Below are 15,455 nucleotides of genomic sequence, written 5' to 3' on the forward strand. Positions count from 1 at the left end.
GTCGGGTTTTCAAAATGGCCACGGGGTGCTTAAAATGGCTCCCCACTGTGCTTAATCTGATTTTTTAGGACCTGGAATTGTCAACTGCGCTGATGGTCAATTTATCTGGCCATATTGTCATTTAGTGAATGAAACTGACATTTGGTGGAAACGTCAGTTAGAACTGGCTTTACCATAAACCAACACTGTACCCATCCATTAGATAAGTTTCTCATCAGCGTTTGCTGAATGAAATTATTTAATAATATTGCCCATAAACATATAAGAAAATAATACATTTCTAGCATTCAACGCTGTAATGTTCAATTGTTTTCCTTGATTAAATTTATGTCTGAATGGCAGGAAGAAAAACATACAGCCTAAATCTCTGGCGATTCAAAAAGAGATTTGCTTCTCTCAACACTTCATTAGATTCCCAGCTCCCTTTACAGCCTGTAATTTAAACAATTCACTTCCAGTCACATCCCACTAAAAATATCAGATAAGAACAACAGATTAGAAAGAAAAGAGAGAAAAGAGGAGACATGGGCTAATGGTGGTGAATTCCGAATACGATAAAACGGAATGTGAAGGTGAAGGTTCCCCTTGACAATTTTTGTCCAGTCGTGTTCGACTCTAGGGGGCGGTGCTCATCCCCGTTTCCAAGCCATAGAGCCAGCGTTTTGTCCGAAGACAATCTTCCGTGGTCACATGACCAGTGCGACTTAGACACGGAACGCTGTTACCTTCCCACCGAGGTGGTCCCTATTTATCTACTTGCATTTGCATGCTTTCGAACCGCTAGGTTGGCGGGAGCTGGGACAAGCGACGGGTGCTCACTCCGTCGCGTGGATTCGATCTTACGACTGCTTGGTCTTCTGACCCTGCAGCACAGGCTTCTGCGGTTTAGCCCGCAGCGCCACCACGTCCCTGGTGATAAAATTGAATACAATAAACTAATTTAAATACATTATTTTATTTTATTTGTAAACTACATTTCTTTTGCTAAAGGGACACAATTCAATGCACAGGTTGATTAAGACATAATTAAATCTACTGCTACATACGTATATTGCTGCATGCTACAGATTAAATCTGTAGCATGTGTGAATATTTTAGCTCAGCTAACATTAATTGGCGGAACATTTAATTACTAACCAATAAAAAGTGTTAAGCAAATCAACTGCAGCTATTTGTAGATGATTTCTAACTTGCCAACCAATATAAATTAGTGAGAGGTTTGCCTATTTCCATCAGAAGACTGCTTACTAAGCAAGTCCCTTAGTGATTTAATGGCACCTTTTATCTCCGAATCCTAAACTTATGGGAGGGGAATATGTGAGCGTCCTGCACAAAAGCAATGAAGATTCTTGAGACACCTTAAAGGCTAACTTATTTAATTTAATATAAGCTTCTGTGGCCACCAGCCCATTTCATCAGACTCAACTGACGAAGTGGGCTGTGGTCCATGAAAACTTATGCCAAATAAAATGTGTCAGTCTTTAGTATAGTACAACACATCTCTACTGAAATTATCTGGAATCCATCCGTGCAAATAATTTTTATTTTCCTAATGGCATGACTCAGTTTCAAAGTAGCAAACAGCCCCACTCAAGGTCACCGAAAAGATGCACTGACAGAATGGCTCATGGGCCTTTTGGATATGTGTGCCTTCAGTTCTGACTTTTGATGAACCTTTTAAAGGTTTTCTAGATAAAAAGGACTCAGAAGTAGTTCCCTTCTTCTGGGGACACCTTGGGGCTGTGCAGCTTGCCCAAGGCCACACAGATTGATTCTTATGGGGTGTACATATTTCTGGCTAATATATATGTATGCTGCACTGTATCCCCCAGAACAACAATATTAAACATGCATCAGAATCTCCCACTGACATACAATCGTTAGAAGATACAGAATAATAGCTGGAGAGAAGGCAGTCCCAGATTGTTAATATATACAGAGTACCAGTAAAACTAGACAATGGACTTTTTAAACTTGAAACAAAAGTAACGTTCCATGTATTTCCTCAGGTTATTTTCAATTCAGTTTAGCATTCTCCAAAATTTAAGCCTTTCTCCTAATTCTTTCTAGCACTGTGAAGAAGAGGAGGAGGAGGAGGAGGAGGAGGAGGAAGAGGAGGAAGAGGAAGAGGAAGGAGGAGGAGAAGAGGTGCTGCCTTGGAACTAAGCTTTTAGCAGATCAACTACTGATAGACTACTTAAGCCTCTTATTAAAACCAGTATACTTCACGAATCAGCCTCTCTATCAGGGTTATCTAGATAAAAATGGCTTATTCTGCGAACTGTCAGCTTTTCCTGCAGAACAAGCATGATAGCAGACATGCAGATTTTCCAAAATGGAAGAATGTTCCCGTTAAAAAGCTACTATTTATCAGCTCTGAGCTTATGTGCGCTCTTTGCTTTTATGTTATCAACCTGACATGCAAGAAATTAGTCCTCTACATGCATTAGAACTGAAACTGCATATGGCTCGAGGCACAATGGCGACACAGGCGAATCATGTTCTTCCTCACTTCACACACACACACAAACACACACAGAGAGGGAGAGAGAGAGACAGAGAGAGAATCAGGCATGTTAATATTGTCCAGTCGTGTCTGACTCTAGGCGGTGGTGCTTATCTCCGTTTCCAAGCCATAGAGCCAGCGTTTGTCTAAAGACAGTTTCCGTGGCCAGCGTGACTAGACACAGAACGGCATTTACCTTCCCACTGAGGTGGTACTATTCATCTACTCACATTTTTGCATGCTTTCGAACCGCTAAGTTGGCAGGAGATGAGACAAGCGATGGGGGATCACTCCGTCGCGTGGATTCGATCTTACGACTGCAGGTCTTCTGACCTTGCAGCACAGAGGCTTCTGCGGTTTAACCCGCAGCGCCACCACGTCCCAACAATAGGAGGCAGCTAATGTGTTACAAATGGCTAGCAGCTGCTGGACAAAATCACATTCAGGCTATCTTATCCTAGCAGAAATGGTACTTCAATTCATCTTTGGCTGCTCATTTAGCCACACGTTTCCAACGCAATTAATGTCTACCAAAACAGAATTCAGACACGGCAGGTAGTCGCTGGGGAGAGGTTAGGAGCAAGATTTGGACTCAGATCTTGCCACACTCACTTCATCCATCAATGGGGGAAGAACCAGCTGAAAAGTGAAACTTCACATTTATTTAACCATAGATTCATCTCAGACCACGATGTGGGGAAAACAAGGAAGGAAGGAAGATCTCTCACCCGATGCAATCAGGGGGTTGCACCGCCTGATGAACCCCAAATCCTTTTTTCTTGGCCTGACTCCTGATTACTTACTAAACACTATTTTGACAACAAGGAAAACCTTGCCTTAAAAACCCATTATGCAACCCTCAGTGGGAAAGAGGGCAGTTTCCAAAATGATGAAAGTTCCATGAGATTCAGCCAAGTGGCTGAGTCTGACTTGGCCAAATTAAAGATGCAGCGCTTGAAAAGTGTTTTGTCTGATTATCTGCTGCAGATTGAATTGACAAAATAAAGTGCTTTCAACAGGCTACCCAGTGAAGGGAACGTTAACGGATTTTCCAGTCCAAGAATTCTAAACAGCAGTTGCTGGGATGACTCATTCCTCTTGCTTTCCACAGCACTGCTCTCATTTGCAACAAAACGCTCCTAAACATCTAGAATCAATGAAAAGTACATGGATTTAGGCCAATCTAATAAGCTAACTTCTGGACCCGATTTAAGCAATTACTCTTCCTCTCTGTTCCTTCATTTTGAAATAAACCCCTGCAAATGACTGTACAAACCCAATAAATTTATTCTTTTGAAGTGATGACCCAACTGTTGATTTTCTTTCACTTTTCTATTATTACTTTTTTTGTCCTAGTGTGAGTAACTGGTTCAAAACCAACAGGTTGGGCATATTCACACAACAGTACCTGCTGTTGATCTTCTTTCACTTTTCTATTATCACTTTTTTTGTCCTAGTGTGAGTAACTGGTTCAAAACCAACAGGTTGGGCGTATTCACACAACAGTACCTGCAGTTGCCATTTTGACTTTGCAGCATAGAAGTGAGAACACATTCACACACGGACATGCATCTAGGGCAGAGGTGAAGGGAAGATGGGTAGAAGCAGCCGTAGATCATCACTGAAATGTGGCTGTAGGAATTGAACCAGCTGTCCTAGCCTCTGTAGCGGTTTTGTGTGACTTAACAAGACTCCATCCCATCCAGACAAATCAACAAGCTCTGTGCACAGATAAGTTCCCTATCTCATAAATGACAGCGGCTGCCAGATAGGAAAACAGAACTACCAGCGTATGCATACCTCCTAATTACAGTGGTACCTCGACTTAAAAACTTAATCCGTATCGGGACTGCGTTCTTAAGTTGAAACGTTCTTAAGTCGAAGCACCATTTCCCATAGGAATGCATTGAAAACAATTTAATCTGTATCTGCTGTTTTTCGTTCGTAAGTCGAGGCGCTGTTCTTGAGTCGAAGCATTAGTTCCCACAGGAACTAATGCAAAGCTGGTTATAATCCGTATCTGCCACTAGGGGGTGATTTTTTAAATTATTTTTTCTTATTTTTTCACCTAAGGTGAATTTAGGTGAACTTAGGTCAAAAAAAGGGCAGGAAAGGGTTTTTTTCCCCTTTTTTGGGTTCTTATGTCGAGGCGCTGTTCTCAAGTCGAAGCAACTTTTTGCGAACGGAGCCATTCTTACTTAACTCAACTCGTTCTTATGTTCTCAAGTCGAGGTACCACTGTATTAGGTCAGTGAATTCCTCCATAAGTTCCACTTTTTCAATTGGCCTACTCTAGTTGTGACTTACTACTGGATTTCAACTAGAGATGGGAAATTGTCTCCTGGGGGAGACAAATATGAATCTCATTGCCACAGGTGGCTGGGAGACAATTATAAATATCAACACCACTGGTGCCCCCCCAAGAACCAGCCCGGTCCACTCACTGGGCTTTCACGTGGCCCATGTGGCCATCATCGGTAACATCGTTGCAATGCAGAAGTAGCCCGGCAGGCACTTCCCCGCCTCCCTGTGCTGCTGACCACTCAGCAACTGAGAGAGGAGACTCATCATCCCGCCTCCTTGCCGGAGTGGTCAGCAGCACAGGGAGGCGGGGAAAAGCTGGCAGGGTTACTTCCGCGATTGGTGATGGTCATGTATGTCATGCAAAGCCTGGGGAGTGAACTGAGCTGGTTCTGGGAGCAGGGAATGGACCTCCGTAGCAGCTGTGATGTTGTGGCTCATATTTGTATCACCTAAGATACACGTACAAATCTCTTATGTCTAATTTCAGCCAATGAAACATTTCAAGGCCAGAATGAACATTCTTTCCAGGACACTTTCCAGAATTCACAATCCGAGATAGCTAACGGACAGGAACACGCTACAGATAGCCACATAATCACAGAACAGATTATTCATCCCATCCTTTACACACCTGTATATAAAGTGTAATTCAATTAAGAGTGTGAAAAATGTGTTACAGGCTTTCCTCGTTCACTCAAGCTGCCAAATATGAGAAAATTGCAACTGTTGGGGTCTTGCCCTCAACAAATGCATTATTTAGGCATGTGGATATATAGGATACTATTCACAGATACAGGTGTCTGAATCACACTTTGAACCCAAGACAAAATAATAGTTTCTGAATTAATCTGCAAAATTCAACTCCTGTCTGAATTGCCAAATCAGAGTCTGAACTGAACTGTGTGATCTATTTAAACCTCTAGTGAATAATGTATAAAAATAGTCATACATTAGATAAACAAGATAACCCTAAATGATTCTCTCTCTCTCTCTCTCTCTCTCTCTCTCTCTCTCTCATTCTGTGTGCATGCATGCATTCATGCGCATATGTGTTGCCATTGTTGCCCACTTCAAGGACTGAACAACACAAAATGTTGGACTGCCTACACAAGAATTCCAATCTTCCTTCAAAAGACTGTGGCTTAGGACCGCAAGTGATTAGAAGCATCCTACTAATTCAAATGTCTACAAAGGAGACACAAAACATGTATCAACTTCTCTTTTTTTGTGAGTCTCGTACTGTTACAAAGATAAAGGGAATTGATAATTTCAGGTGGAAACTTGAGATATAATCTAGTTGAGTCTATATTAAATGTTAGTAGGAATGCAACACAGAACCCTAAAATCAATCCACATTTTACTCTGTTACCATCATTCCTCCCTCTTGGTTATGCTGGTTAGGACTGATGGCAACTGCAATCTAGCAATATATGCAGAGTTGTACCATATTTTGCCCACCTCTATCTTAAATCTTTAATATGGACCCTTGTTTTACATTTAGACACACAGGTTTTTTCAGCAGTTCTCATATATCCACTGAGATGATTTACCTGTGGGTTCAAATTACTGGAAGGATCCACCTACCTGATTTAATTTATGCCTTTGAGCTCCACTGAATTTTCCAGGCAGCTTTGAAAAATCTGCAAAGCACTCACAATGTTTCTGCAGTTTGCTACCATATCCTGACCTATCATTCCTCAGACTGGCTCAGGAATGCAAATAAACACATTCCATTTGCAATGTACACAAAGATATAGGTGCACGCACATATAGATGAACTTGCTGTTCCAGGATAAATGTTATTACAATAAATATAGCACTTGTTTGAATGTTGATTCATCATTAAAATCCCAGCATTTTTCCAATTAACACCTCACGATTTCTCTTACTCACAACATAAACAGTGGGAAAGAGAAGAGGGCATTGATATGATGGGTTTCATAAACCCAGAAGGTAGAAACACAGAAAGTACCTGGCAAGAAATTTGTACAAGGTAGACAAGCTCCTTAGATTCACAGCCATTCCTGGTGACTTCATTTTGCTCCTCTGGTAGTGAAAGCTATGACAGAAAGCCAAGGAGAAAGAGAGAATGGTCATTTAATAGAGCAGAGCAGACATACAAAAAAAAGCAGGTGTACAATTGCAACTGGTTTCAAATTGCACCATATATGATCCAACCTATAGTTGTGTTTGTTACCAGTCTGAAAACATGTGACACACTGTAATCCATCTTTGCTCACTGTGCTTGCTATACTAGACTTGTTGAGGGGTCAGCATGGTATGACAATAAGTGGTTATGGGGCAGGAAGAAAATAACTAGAGAGAACAGTGAGAGATTTAGCTATATTTGTGTGATGGAGACGGATATACCGTATTTTTCCATGTATAAGACTATACTTTTGTCTAAAATCTTTAGACTAAAAATTGAGGGTTGTCTTATACATGGAAGCAAGCTGAGGCAAGAACATAAACAAGTGGAGGGGAAAGCAGGGATAAAAGCGATCCTTCAGTGCTTTGATCCCTTTCCCCCTACACTTGCTAAGCCCCATTTAGATTTCTTAATTTTGGGTTAGAAAAGTCTTATACATGGGAGCATCTTATACACAGAAAAATATGGTAACTATGAACACAACAAGTGTTAACCACCAGACAAGTGAAGCTGTGTACAATCGCCTTTTATTGGTTCCTAGTACTTGCTCTGTTTAAATATTCTAATTGTTTGGAAACAGTATTGTTGTAGCTACTGTGATGTGGGGGCCGAGGCCGTATTGGCACACAACTTTTACCAGACTCACACCGATCTGTTCTTTCCACAGAAATATACAACAGAAGAAACCTTTTCAATATGTTCCTTTTACTTCATGACTCTCAAACACTTCAAAATGTCAAAAGGGAGAGGGAATTTTTTAAAAAACTAAGAAGATCAGAAAGATTTGCTAATCTGTTGTCCTGATTTAAAATAGAACATAAACCTGATTGTTTAAAGCACTGTATGCAATTTTAAACAAAATCACAAAATACACTAACAGTATACACCTACAATTAAGCCTAGTTTTGTTAAAATGACTCTCCGGTAAATAAAAAGAGAGCGCTTATAGTCTTCTCTCACTGAACAGAATTTTCTGAATCTTAATGTTCCACTACTTTCTTTCATAAAGCAATGAAAAAAAAAATAAAGCAGGGCCAAAGGAAACCTTTGCCTTAAAATACTTTTAAATATATACACAAGGGAAATTCAGTCCACACTTGGCTCAAACACAGAGAACTTCTACTATCCTGAGTTTGTACCATCTTTTTTGAAACAAAAACATCATATAATCTAGGTGAGAAATACAGCTGCACTTCCAATTAACACACAGTTGATGGGGAACGGAAACATACTGGAAAATGCTACGCTACATGGACCCTAAGTGACCAACAACAACAACAACAAATAGATTAGTGTTAAAATCTTATACAATGCTACTGATCAGCAAAAAGGATCCGCATGCATCCAGTCAGGTATTTCAACTCTGAAGTTTATACCATATGACGTGTTGGACAACACATGGCTATATCAACTGTTCTATGTCAAGAAACTGGTCTCATTTTGTATCATGTGCAGGATCTCCTAAGCCAGTGTTTCCCAACCTTAGGTAACCCAGGCGTTCTTGGATGGCAATTCCCAGAAGACTTCAACAACTCACTGTACTGGTCAAGTCTTCTGCATGTTGCAGTCCAAGAACACCTGGGTTACCCAGGGGCTGGGACCTACTGTCCTAAGCAAATAATGTAGGAAGGACTGAACAAAGAGTAGTGCAAATCTACAAAAACTACATATCAGCAGCTGGAGCTAGAACTGGAAACCTCTGGATATACAACATATGGTAAGCTACAGAACTGGTGACTAGACCAGACACAGAGAAACCTGCTGGCTATACACAGAATTCATCCCACTAAGTCACCCTGTCTCTTCTGTGATGACTTGGGTGAAGTACTTTCTACTCTCTGAAGCCTCATCTCCTCTGATAAGAGAGAGGAAGTAACTATTTATCTGTCCTGTGGATGAATCTATGACAGGGCAGCAAGGAACATCCCTGTCCTTACACCTTTTGGCAACTTATCCATCTGAGGAAGTAGAAGGCAAAGAGACCTTGAGAAAGTGGTTGAATCTGCTTTGCTCCCCCTTACCTTCTTTCAGTGGGAAGGGCAAAGCCAACTGCTCACTCAGCGGATGCCTGGTGTAATGGTTTCTCTGAGCAATGCCTGAGTCTCAATCCATGCCTCTCTATGTAAAGCCACACAGAGAAAGGAACAAGCTCAATCCAGCTTGCTCCTTTCTTGCTGTCTCTCCATCAGGAAGCTGGCTGCACACTCAGGCAATGTTCAAGAGAAATGACCTGGCCTACCTTGAAGACCTGTATTGATCCCACACAGGCAATTTGCTGCTTCTTGCCAGAAAGGTCTATGAAAGGACTTCCTTGTCCACTTAAGCCTAGCCTGGACAACCAAGTCTTCTTGAGATCTGATGCACTTCAAGACATCTTTTCCTTGTTCTTCACTCCTGAATTCTTCCTGGCTCTTCAGTCTTGCCATCAAATTTCTCCTCTGGTTTTGACACCTTGTGGTCCTGACGTCGTCACATTTCCCCTACCTCAGCTGCTTCTCTGTTCTTTCTACTTCTTCTTTGGTCCTGATGCCTTGGTTGAAATCCTGTTGGGCAGGGTCTGCCTACAGAAGCAACAGGAATGATGTCATCAGTGGTGGCTTCCTTTTGTGATTTAGGACTTCACTGAGTACGAGCCATGTGCGCATTGAATGACACCAATGACATCATCCCCATTGGGCAGGAAGAACTGCACAACAATCCCTGTTACAACGCTCTTTCAGAGCACTACCTATGGCTCTGCAAATTGAAAGAAGAGACTTTTTTTTTTCATTCACATGCCTTCTGTATAAATGTATAGCTGGTAAAAACATATAGCCATGCAGAAATGAATGGAAAGGCTGATGCACTACCTGGCAACAAATATGCCACTGTATCATGGAAACGCAACATGTTAATAAGGTTTCCAAAATGAAAGAGTCTCAGCTTGTTGGTTGGACATCATACAAATATTTACAATTGGCACCAAGGCTGCATATAATCAAGCAGCAAAATTTCATTACATTTCGAAACTCCAGCTACTTGACATTTGGGGTTTGGGGGCGAGGAGAACGAGAGATATAGAAATGGTTGAACTGTCCCTTAAGTCAATGCTTCATTCAATAAAATGTGCTGCCCCCTCCCTTGACCAATGAATCCTGGCAAACGTTCATCAAAGGGCGAATTTAAAAACTTTTTCCCACCAGCAAATAGTGATAGCTCTTTCTCGGACACAAAATAGGTTGTGTATGCATGGAGACACCTATTCTTGGGACTGTGACAGCTAGAGAAAATGCAAGGAGAACATGGTTCTCAGCTGTCACAAACCAGACAAACTAGCGGTTTTTAATGTAGATCTGTGTGTGCTCACATGTACAGGTTTCTCATTCTGAATAAATCCTAAACTTTCCAAAGCAATGGCAAGAGGCCAGGTTTTGGATACTTTTTCCTCCCATTTTGTAGACCTGTGTGTCAGGTTTCAGTTTGATTCTATGTCACACTGAGTACTTGGAAAGAAATTCCATTGACTTTGGCTGAAATGACTTCTACACATGTCACGTATGAGAAAAAAGTCTCTGCAAGCAGAGAAACCAGCAAACACACCACTGCTTGCTACAGAGCGAGACATTATGAGGCAGGTCTCATAAGGCAACCAGTGTCTCACCAGTTAATACCAATTTGCTATGGCAAGTGATGTGATTTAACTTACGCAAGCAGAACTGAATCACATGATTCAGAATGACCTCTAAAATAGGATATTAAAGCAGAATTCTATGGCAGAGCATTCCATTGTTAGATGTGTTATACAGCTAAAAAATATAGCTTGAAAAAAGTTCTTAAATTAATTAGTTTGCAGCTGAGTGGAAACTGGAACCCGAGTTCCCCCAATCCCAAAATTCTTTTAAGGAAACAAAAAATTAACTCACAATTGTGGGTCCAAAATATTAACCTTGAAAGTTGTGGTTGCCTGGAAGTAATTCTTTACTTCCCTATTTCTCAGAAGTAACTACAATTTAGTTGCTTTTTTAAAAAAATGACTTATACAATACAGACCTGCAGTACAAAACACACTCTTCTAGTGTCCACCTGACCAATGCTTCTGAACCCACAACAGATCCTGTGGTAGCTGTCAATTGAAGGCACCACACATAGTAGTACCTTGACCATGTGCCACCTCCTCCTCCATCACTTTTGTGAGGGCATACCCTGTAACTTTTAGAAGTCATTGTTACAATGCAAATGAAATAAAGCTATCTCATGTTAAGTTCTGATGGGCTGTAATTTACATTCTAGCTACTGAGGAAAGGAACTACCATATTTTTCTGTGTATAAGACGCCCCATGTTTAAGAGCTCCCCCCCAATTTTAACCCAAAATTAAGAAATCTAAGTGGGGCTTAGCAAATGGAGGGGAAAACAAGGATCAAAGCCCTGCAGGATCACTTTGATCCTGGTTTCCCCTCCACTTGTTTTTTTCTCTATCCTCAGCTCACTTCCGTGTATAAGATCACCCTCAATTTTTAGTCTAAAGATTTTAGACAAAAGTATAGTCTTATACTGGGACGTGGTGGCGCTGTGGGCTAAACTGCAGAAGCCTGTGCTGCAGGGTCAGAAGACCAAGCAGTCGTAAGATCGAATCCACACGACGGAGTGAGCGCCTGTCGCTTGTCCCAGCTCCCGCCAACCTAGCGGTTCGAAAGCATGCAAAATGCAAGTAGATTAATAGGGACCACTTCGGTGGGAAGGTAACAGTGTTCCGTGTCTAAGTCGCACTGGCCACGTGACCACGGAAGATTGTCTTCGCACAAACGCTGGCTCTATGGCTTGGAAACGGGGATGAGCACCGCCCCCTAGAGTCGAACACGACTGGACAAAAATTGTCAAGGGGAACCTTTACCTTTACCTTATAGTCTTATACATGGAAAAATATGGTAATTACAAATATTGTGTTACTTGTAACAATTCCAAACTCCATATGAGAATGTGAAACGTGAAATCAGGTCTAGTTCCATCTGATTGACCGCTTCCTTGCCTCTCCCTCTGCAGGCTATCCTTCTAGCCATGTAACCAACATAGCCAACAAACTCCATTCTCCTTTATCTTTCAGACATACTGCTTCTGTAATAAACATTTTCTCTTTATTTAAGATGGGTTTTGATCCTGATTCCAAGCAACATGCATCCAGGCAAGGCCAACAAAAGGGACACACTTGAGTCCAAGGTCTGCATGTATGGCAAGCTAGCCATGTCAAAAGGTTACGGGGTCACAAACTTTATCGGGTTGCTCCTGTGAAGTCTGTCCGAACTCCATGACAATAAAGAAATTCAGAAAAGCATTTGTGTGCTGCAACTGCTTTCAGTGCACAAATCAGGCACATCACATAACCTACTGAAGACGGTATTTAAAATCTGGAGGATGTGGGCATCAGATGAGTCATCCTAATGTAAAAAAAAAATCCAACACATGCTCATGGGGCTAAACTTAATTTGTATAATTCACTGGTTGCCCACATGCAGAAAATTTCATTATGGAAGTAATATTTTTTAAATGCCATGCAATTTGGAAAAGACCGTTTACATTACACTATAAGATTTCTGAGAAAAGATAGCTGACCTCTAGAAGAATTAAAGAAAAAGAAGAATTTTGCCTGCCTTGTGAGGCAATAAGAGAGAAATCAATCTTTCTGTTCACTTCACACTTTCTCCTAAACAGACATACACACATTTGTATCCATAATACACATTTCGGTCTGACTTTAAAATCGCCTTTAAATTTCTGTATAGATTAAATCTCTGAGGCAAAATTTCTCATTTTTATTACCAAAGATAAACACAAATCTATGAAACCAATAAAATAAATCAGGAAGATCTCAGCTAGCTATTAAGCATAGAGGAGATTTTTATATATATATATATAATAGGATATAAATGAACAGGTGTATGTTTCCCCATTGGCTTCCTCTGGAGAGCATCTTCAGATGTTTCAGGTAGCTGGATAAGACAACCAACAACCTCCATCTGGTTCAACCTTAAGTCACAAATCCATGTGACTACTATTAAAGAGAATCCAGGTGGACTCACAGAAACAAAAAGACTTTCTCATCTTCGTTGTTAATATTTGGTGCCTTCTCCACAAGTTCCCCTCTTCAGAGCACAGTCTGGTCTGCACTGCCTTCTTAAAAGCTCATTTTTCAACCAAAACACAAAAGTGCAAATCAAGATTTTCTTGGGGCCCACTTCCAATAAGCCCCACACTCAACAAAACTCTTCATTCTTGTTATGTTCACGGCACTTGCATGTACACAAAGCTAGCAAGTCATTACCTCAATGGGAATAACCCACAGTTTCCAGCAACCACTACAAGCAAAATTAGAAGTTAAAATGTTTCTTCAATAACTGTTCTTTCTTAAGAAAGATCAGGCCAACGATTGATAGAATATGAGGTGCTAGACTACTTTTTTTTTAATTGTTCCTATAATTGCTTATAACCCAGTTCTATATATTGCTGTGGCCAGCACATTAATCTATTCGGAATAAATATGGAGGAAAATCAGAAGATTTTATGACATCCCTCAGTTTTGCTGCATGCAACGATTTTATACAAAAGCTCTCAAAGTTATATTTGAGCTCTGCTCATACAAGAAGTTAATAAAAATGCATATTCATGCTTAATGGTCACATTTAAATTCTGTCAAACTGAAAATATTTCTCCAGACGCTTGTACTATTAACACATCCCGTGTTTCAAGATTATTATTCTTTTCCCCCCCCAGATACCTTTAAAAATAGCCCGTGCCCATGCATACTGAACTTACCCTTGCTACAAGGACCGATTCTTTCCAGGGCTCGGATGCCTAGCCAAGGCCTAAGAGTTTCAAAGCTGTCCTTAGCTTCCCGGCGACTTACCGGGGGGGGGGGGGGGGGAGGAGACCTTCCAGGCATCGGCTCCAAGCCGCAAGAACGGCAGCCTAGCAAAAGCAAATTAAAACCCTCACATTCCGCTTGATCACCCCTTTTCCTGATTCTAATGCTCCTTTGGACGTAGATTCCTATGAATAGGGATGGCGATCTCTCTCGGTAGCCCTGTTAGCCTTTTTCCACACTGCCTATTTCATGCTCAATTTGTGCTGTAGAGAAATCAGTGCGGCTGCCTTGCGTTCGCTCCCTCACGCGAATGCTGAAAAGGTCCAACAAGATGAGCCACGGAGCTTAACGAGTGCCAAGAGAAACAAGAGAGGAAGGGAATGCACGAAGGGATACGGTTCAAGCCAGGCACTAGTTGGCTGCTAGAATGCAGAAAGCAAAAATGCATCAGGGAATCGCCATCCAATGCCTGGAAGGAAAAAAAAAAAGCACCATCTCGCTCTGCTTGGTTTCCAATTCTTGCTTCTTTTCAACTGATGTTACCCTGATTGATCTCACAAGCCAGTGAAATCCCCTTGAAGTCATGAGTGCTGGACAGAGTGCAACTGAGGCCAATACCCAGAGACTAGCAGCTAACCAAAAAAATCAAGCACTTAACTGTTGCATATTTCACTGATTACTGGAAAGGAAATAATATAATATAATACATTGTGAAACTCAACTTTGTTCTGCTGTGGAAATCCAAAAAGCTGCCGGGATCAGGACCTTGCGTGACATTATCCAAACATGCTAAAATGGCAGGGTCAGTTCACACAAAAGATCTGTGTTACTACCACCTAATCAGGTGAGCGCAGATGCTGAAACAGGGGAATTAGGAGAAGAGAATCAGTAAAGTCTATAGCTGTCATACAACTGAACAGCTAAGATCAGGACATCTCTTTAAATAGAAAAAAAGATGCAATCACCTTTCATCACTAGAATCATAAAATAAATGAGCTGGATGGTTCCTCTAAGGTCATCCAGTCCAACCCCCTGCTCAAAGCAAGAATCCAAACCCAAGCAGATCTGACAGATGGTTATTCAATTTTTCCCTTGAATGCCTCCAGCGTTGGAGCATTCACAACCTCCCAAGGTCATTGGCTCAATTTCCGTACTGCTCTAAAAGTTCAGCGGTTTTTCCCCTGATATTCAACTAAAATCTGGCTTCCTGTAGGTTGAGCCCATTATTATGTGTCCTGCACTCAATGACTGATGATCCTGCCCCTCTTCTGTATGTCTACCTTTCAAGTATTTGAAAAGTGCTATCATATCTCCCCTCCATCTTCTTTTCTCAAGGCTAAACATGCCAAGTTCTTTCCGTCTGTTGTTACTGTCATCATTTTTCTCCTTAGCCAAAAAGACTCTGAAAGTACAAGCTTCTATTAAATTACTTAAAAGTAAACCCCTCTTTACTATAAGGACATAATGCACAAAGGAAAGGAGATGGGAAGGAAACAATTACAAATATAAGTAGCCTTTCACCAAGGGAAAGGGAATGGCCTTACTCTGTCCCTCTGATGTGGGCTGTTGAATAGCAACTGTATTTATTTCCCACCCTGGACACAGTGGGTCTTTAATCAGATGGAAGACATGTCATCAGTTCAAAGGCTGTCTTTATTAC

The 15,455-nt window shown here is 41.2% G+C and overlaps 1 protein-coding gene across 4 annotated transcripts in view; it reads right to left on the minus strand.

Annotated features, from left to right (window-relative positions):
- ARHGAP32 (Rho GTPase activating protein 32) overlaps window positions 1-15,455 on the minus strand; it is a 206,474-nt gene that overhangs the window by 73,225 nt on the left and 117,794 nt on the right. For all 4 annotated transcript variants that reach the window (XM_072979026.2, XM_072979029.2, XM_072979027.2 and 1 more), the window contains one exon: window positions 6,783-6,869. In XM_072979026.2, the coding sequence (XP_072835127.2) occupies window positions 6,783-6,869 (87 nt within the window). The remainder of the gene's footprint in view (window positions 1-6,782; window positions 6,870-15,455) is intronic.

The sequence above is a fragment of the Pogona vitticeps genome, chromosome 8 (genome assembly GCF_051106095.1).
Source record: "Pogona vitticeps strain Pit_001003342236 chromosome 8, PviZW2.1, whole genome shotgun sequence".
Taxonomy (NCBI): Eukaryota; Metazoa; Chordata; class Lepidosauria; order Squamata; family Agamidae; genus Pogona; species Pogona vitticeps.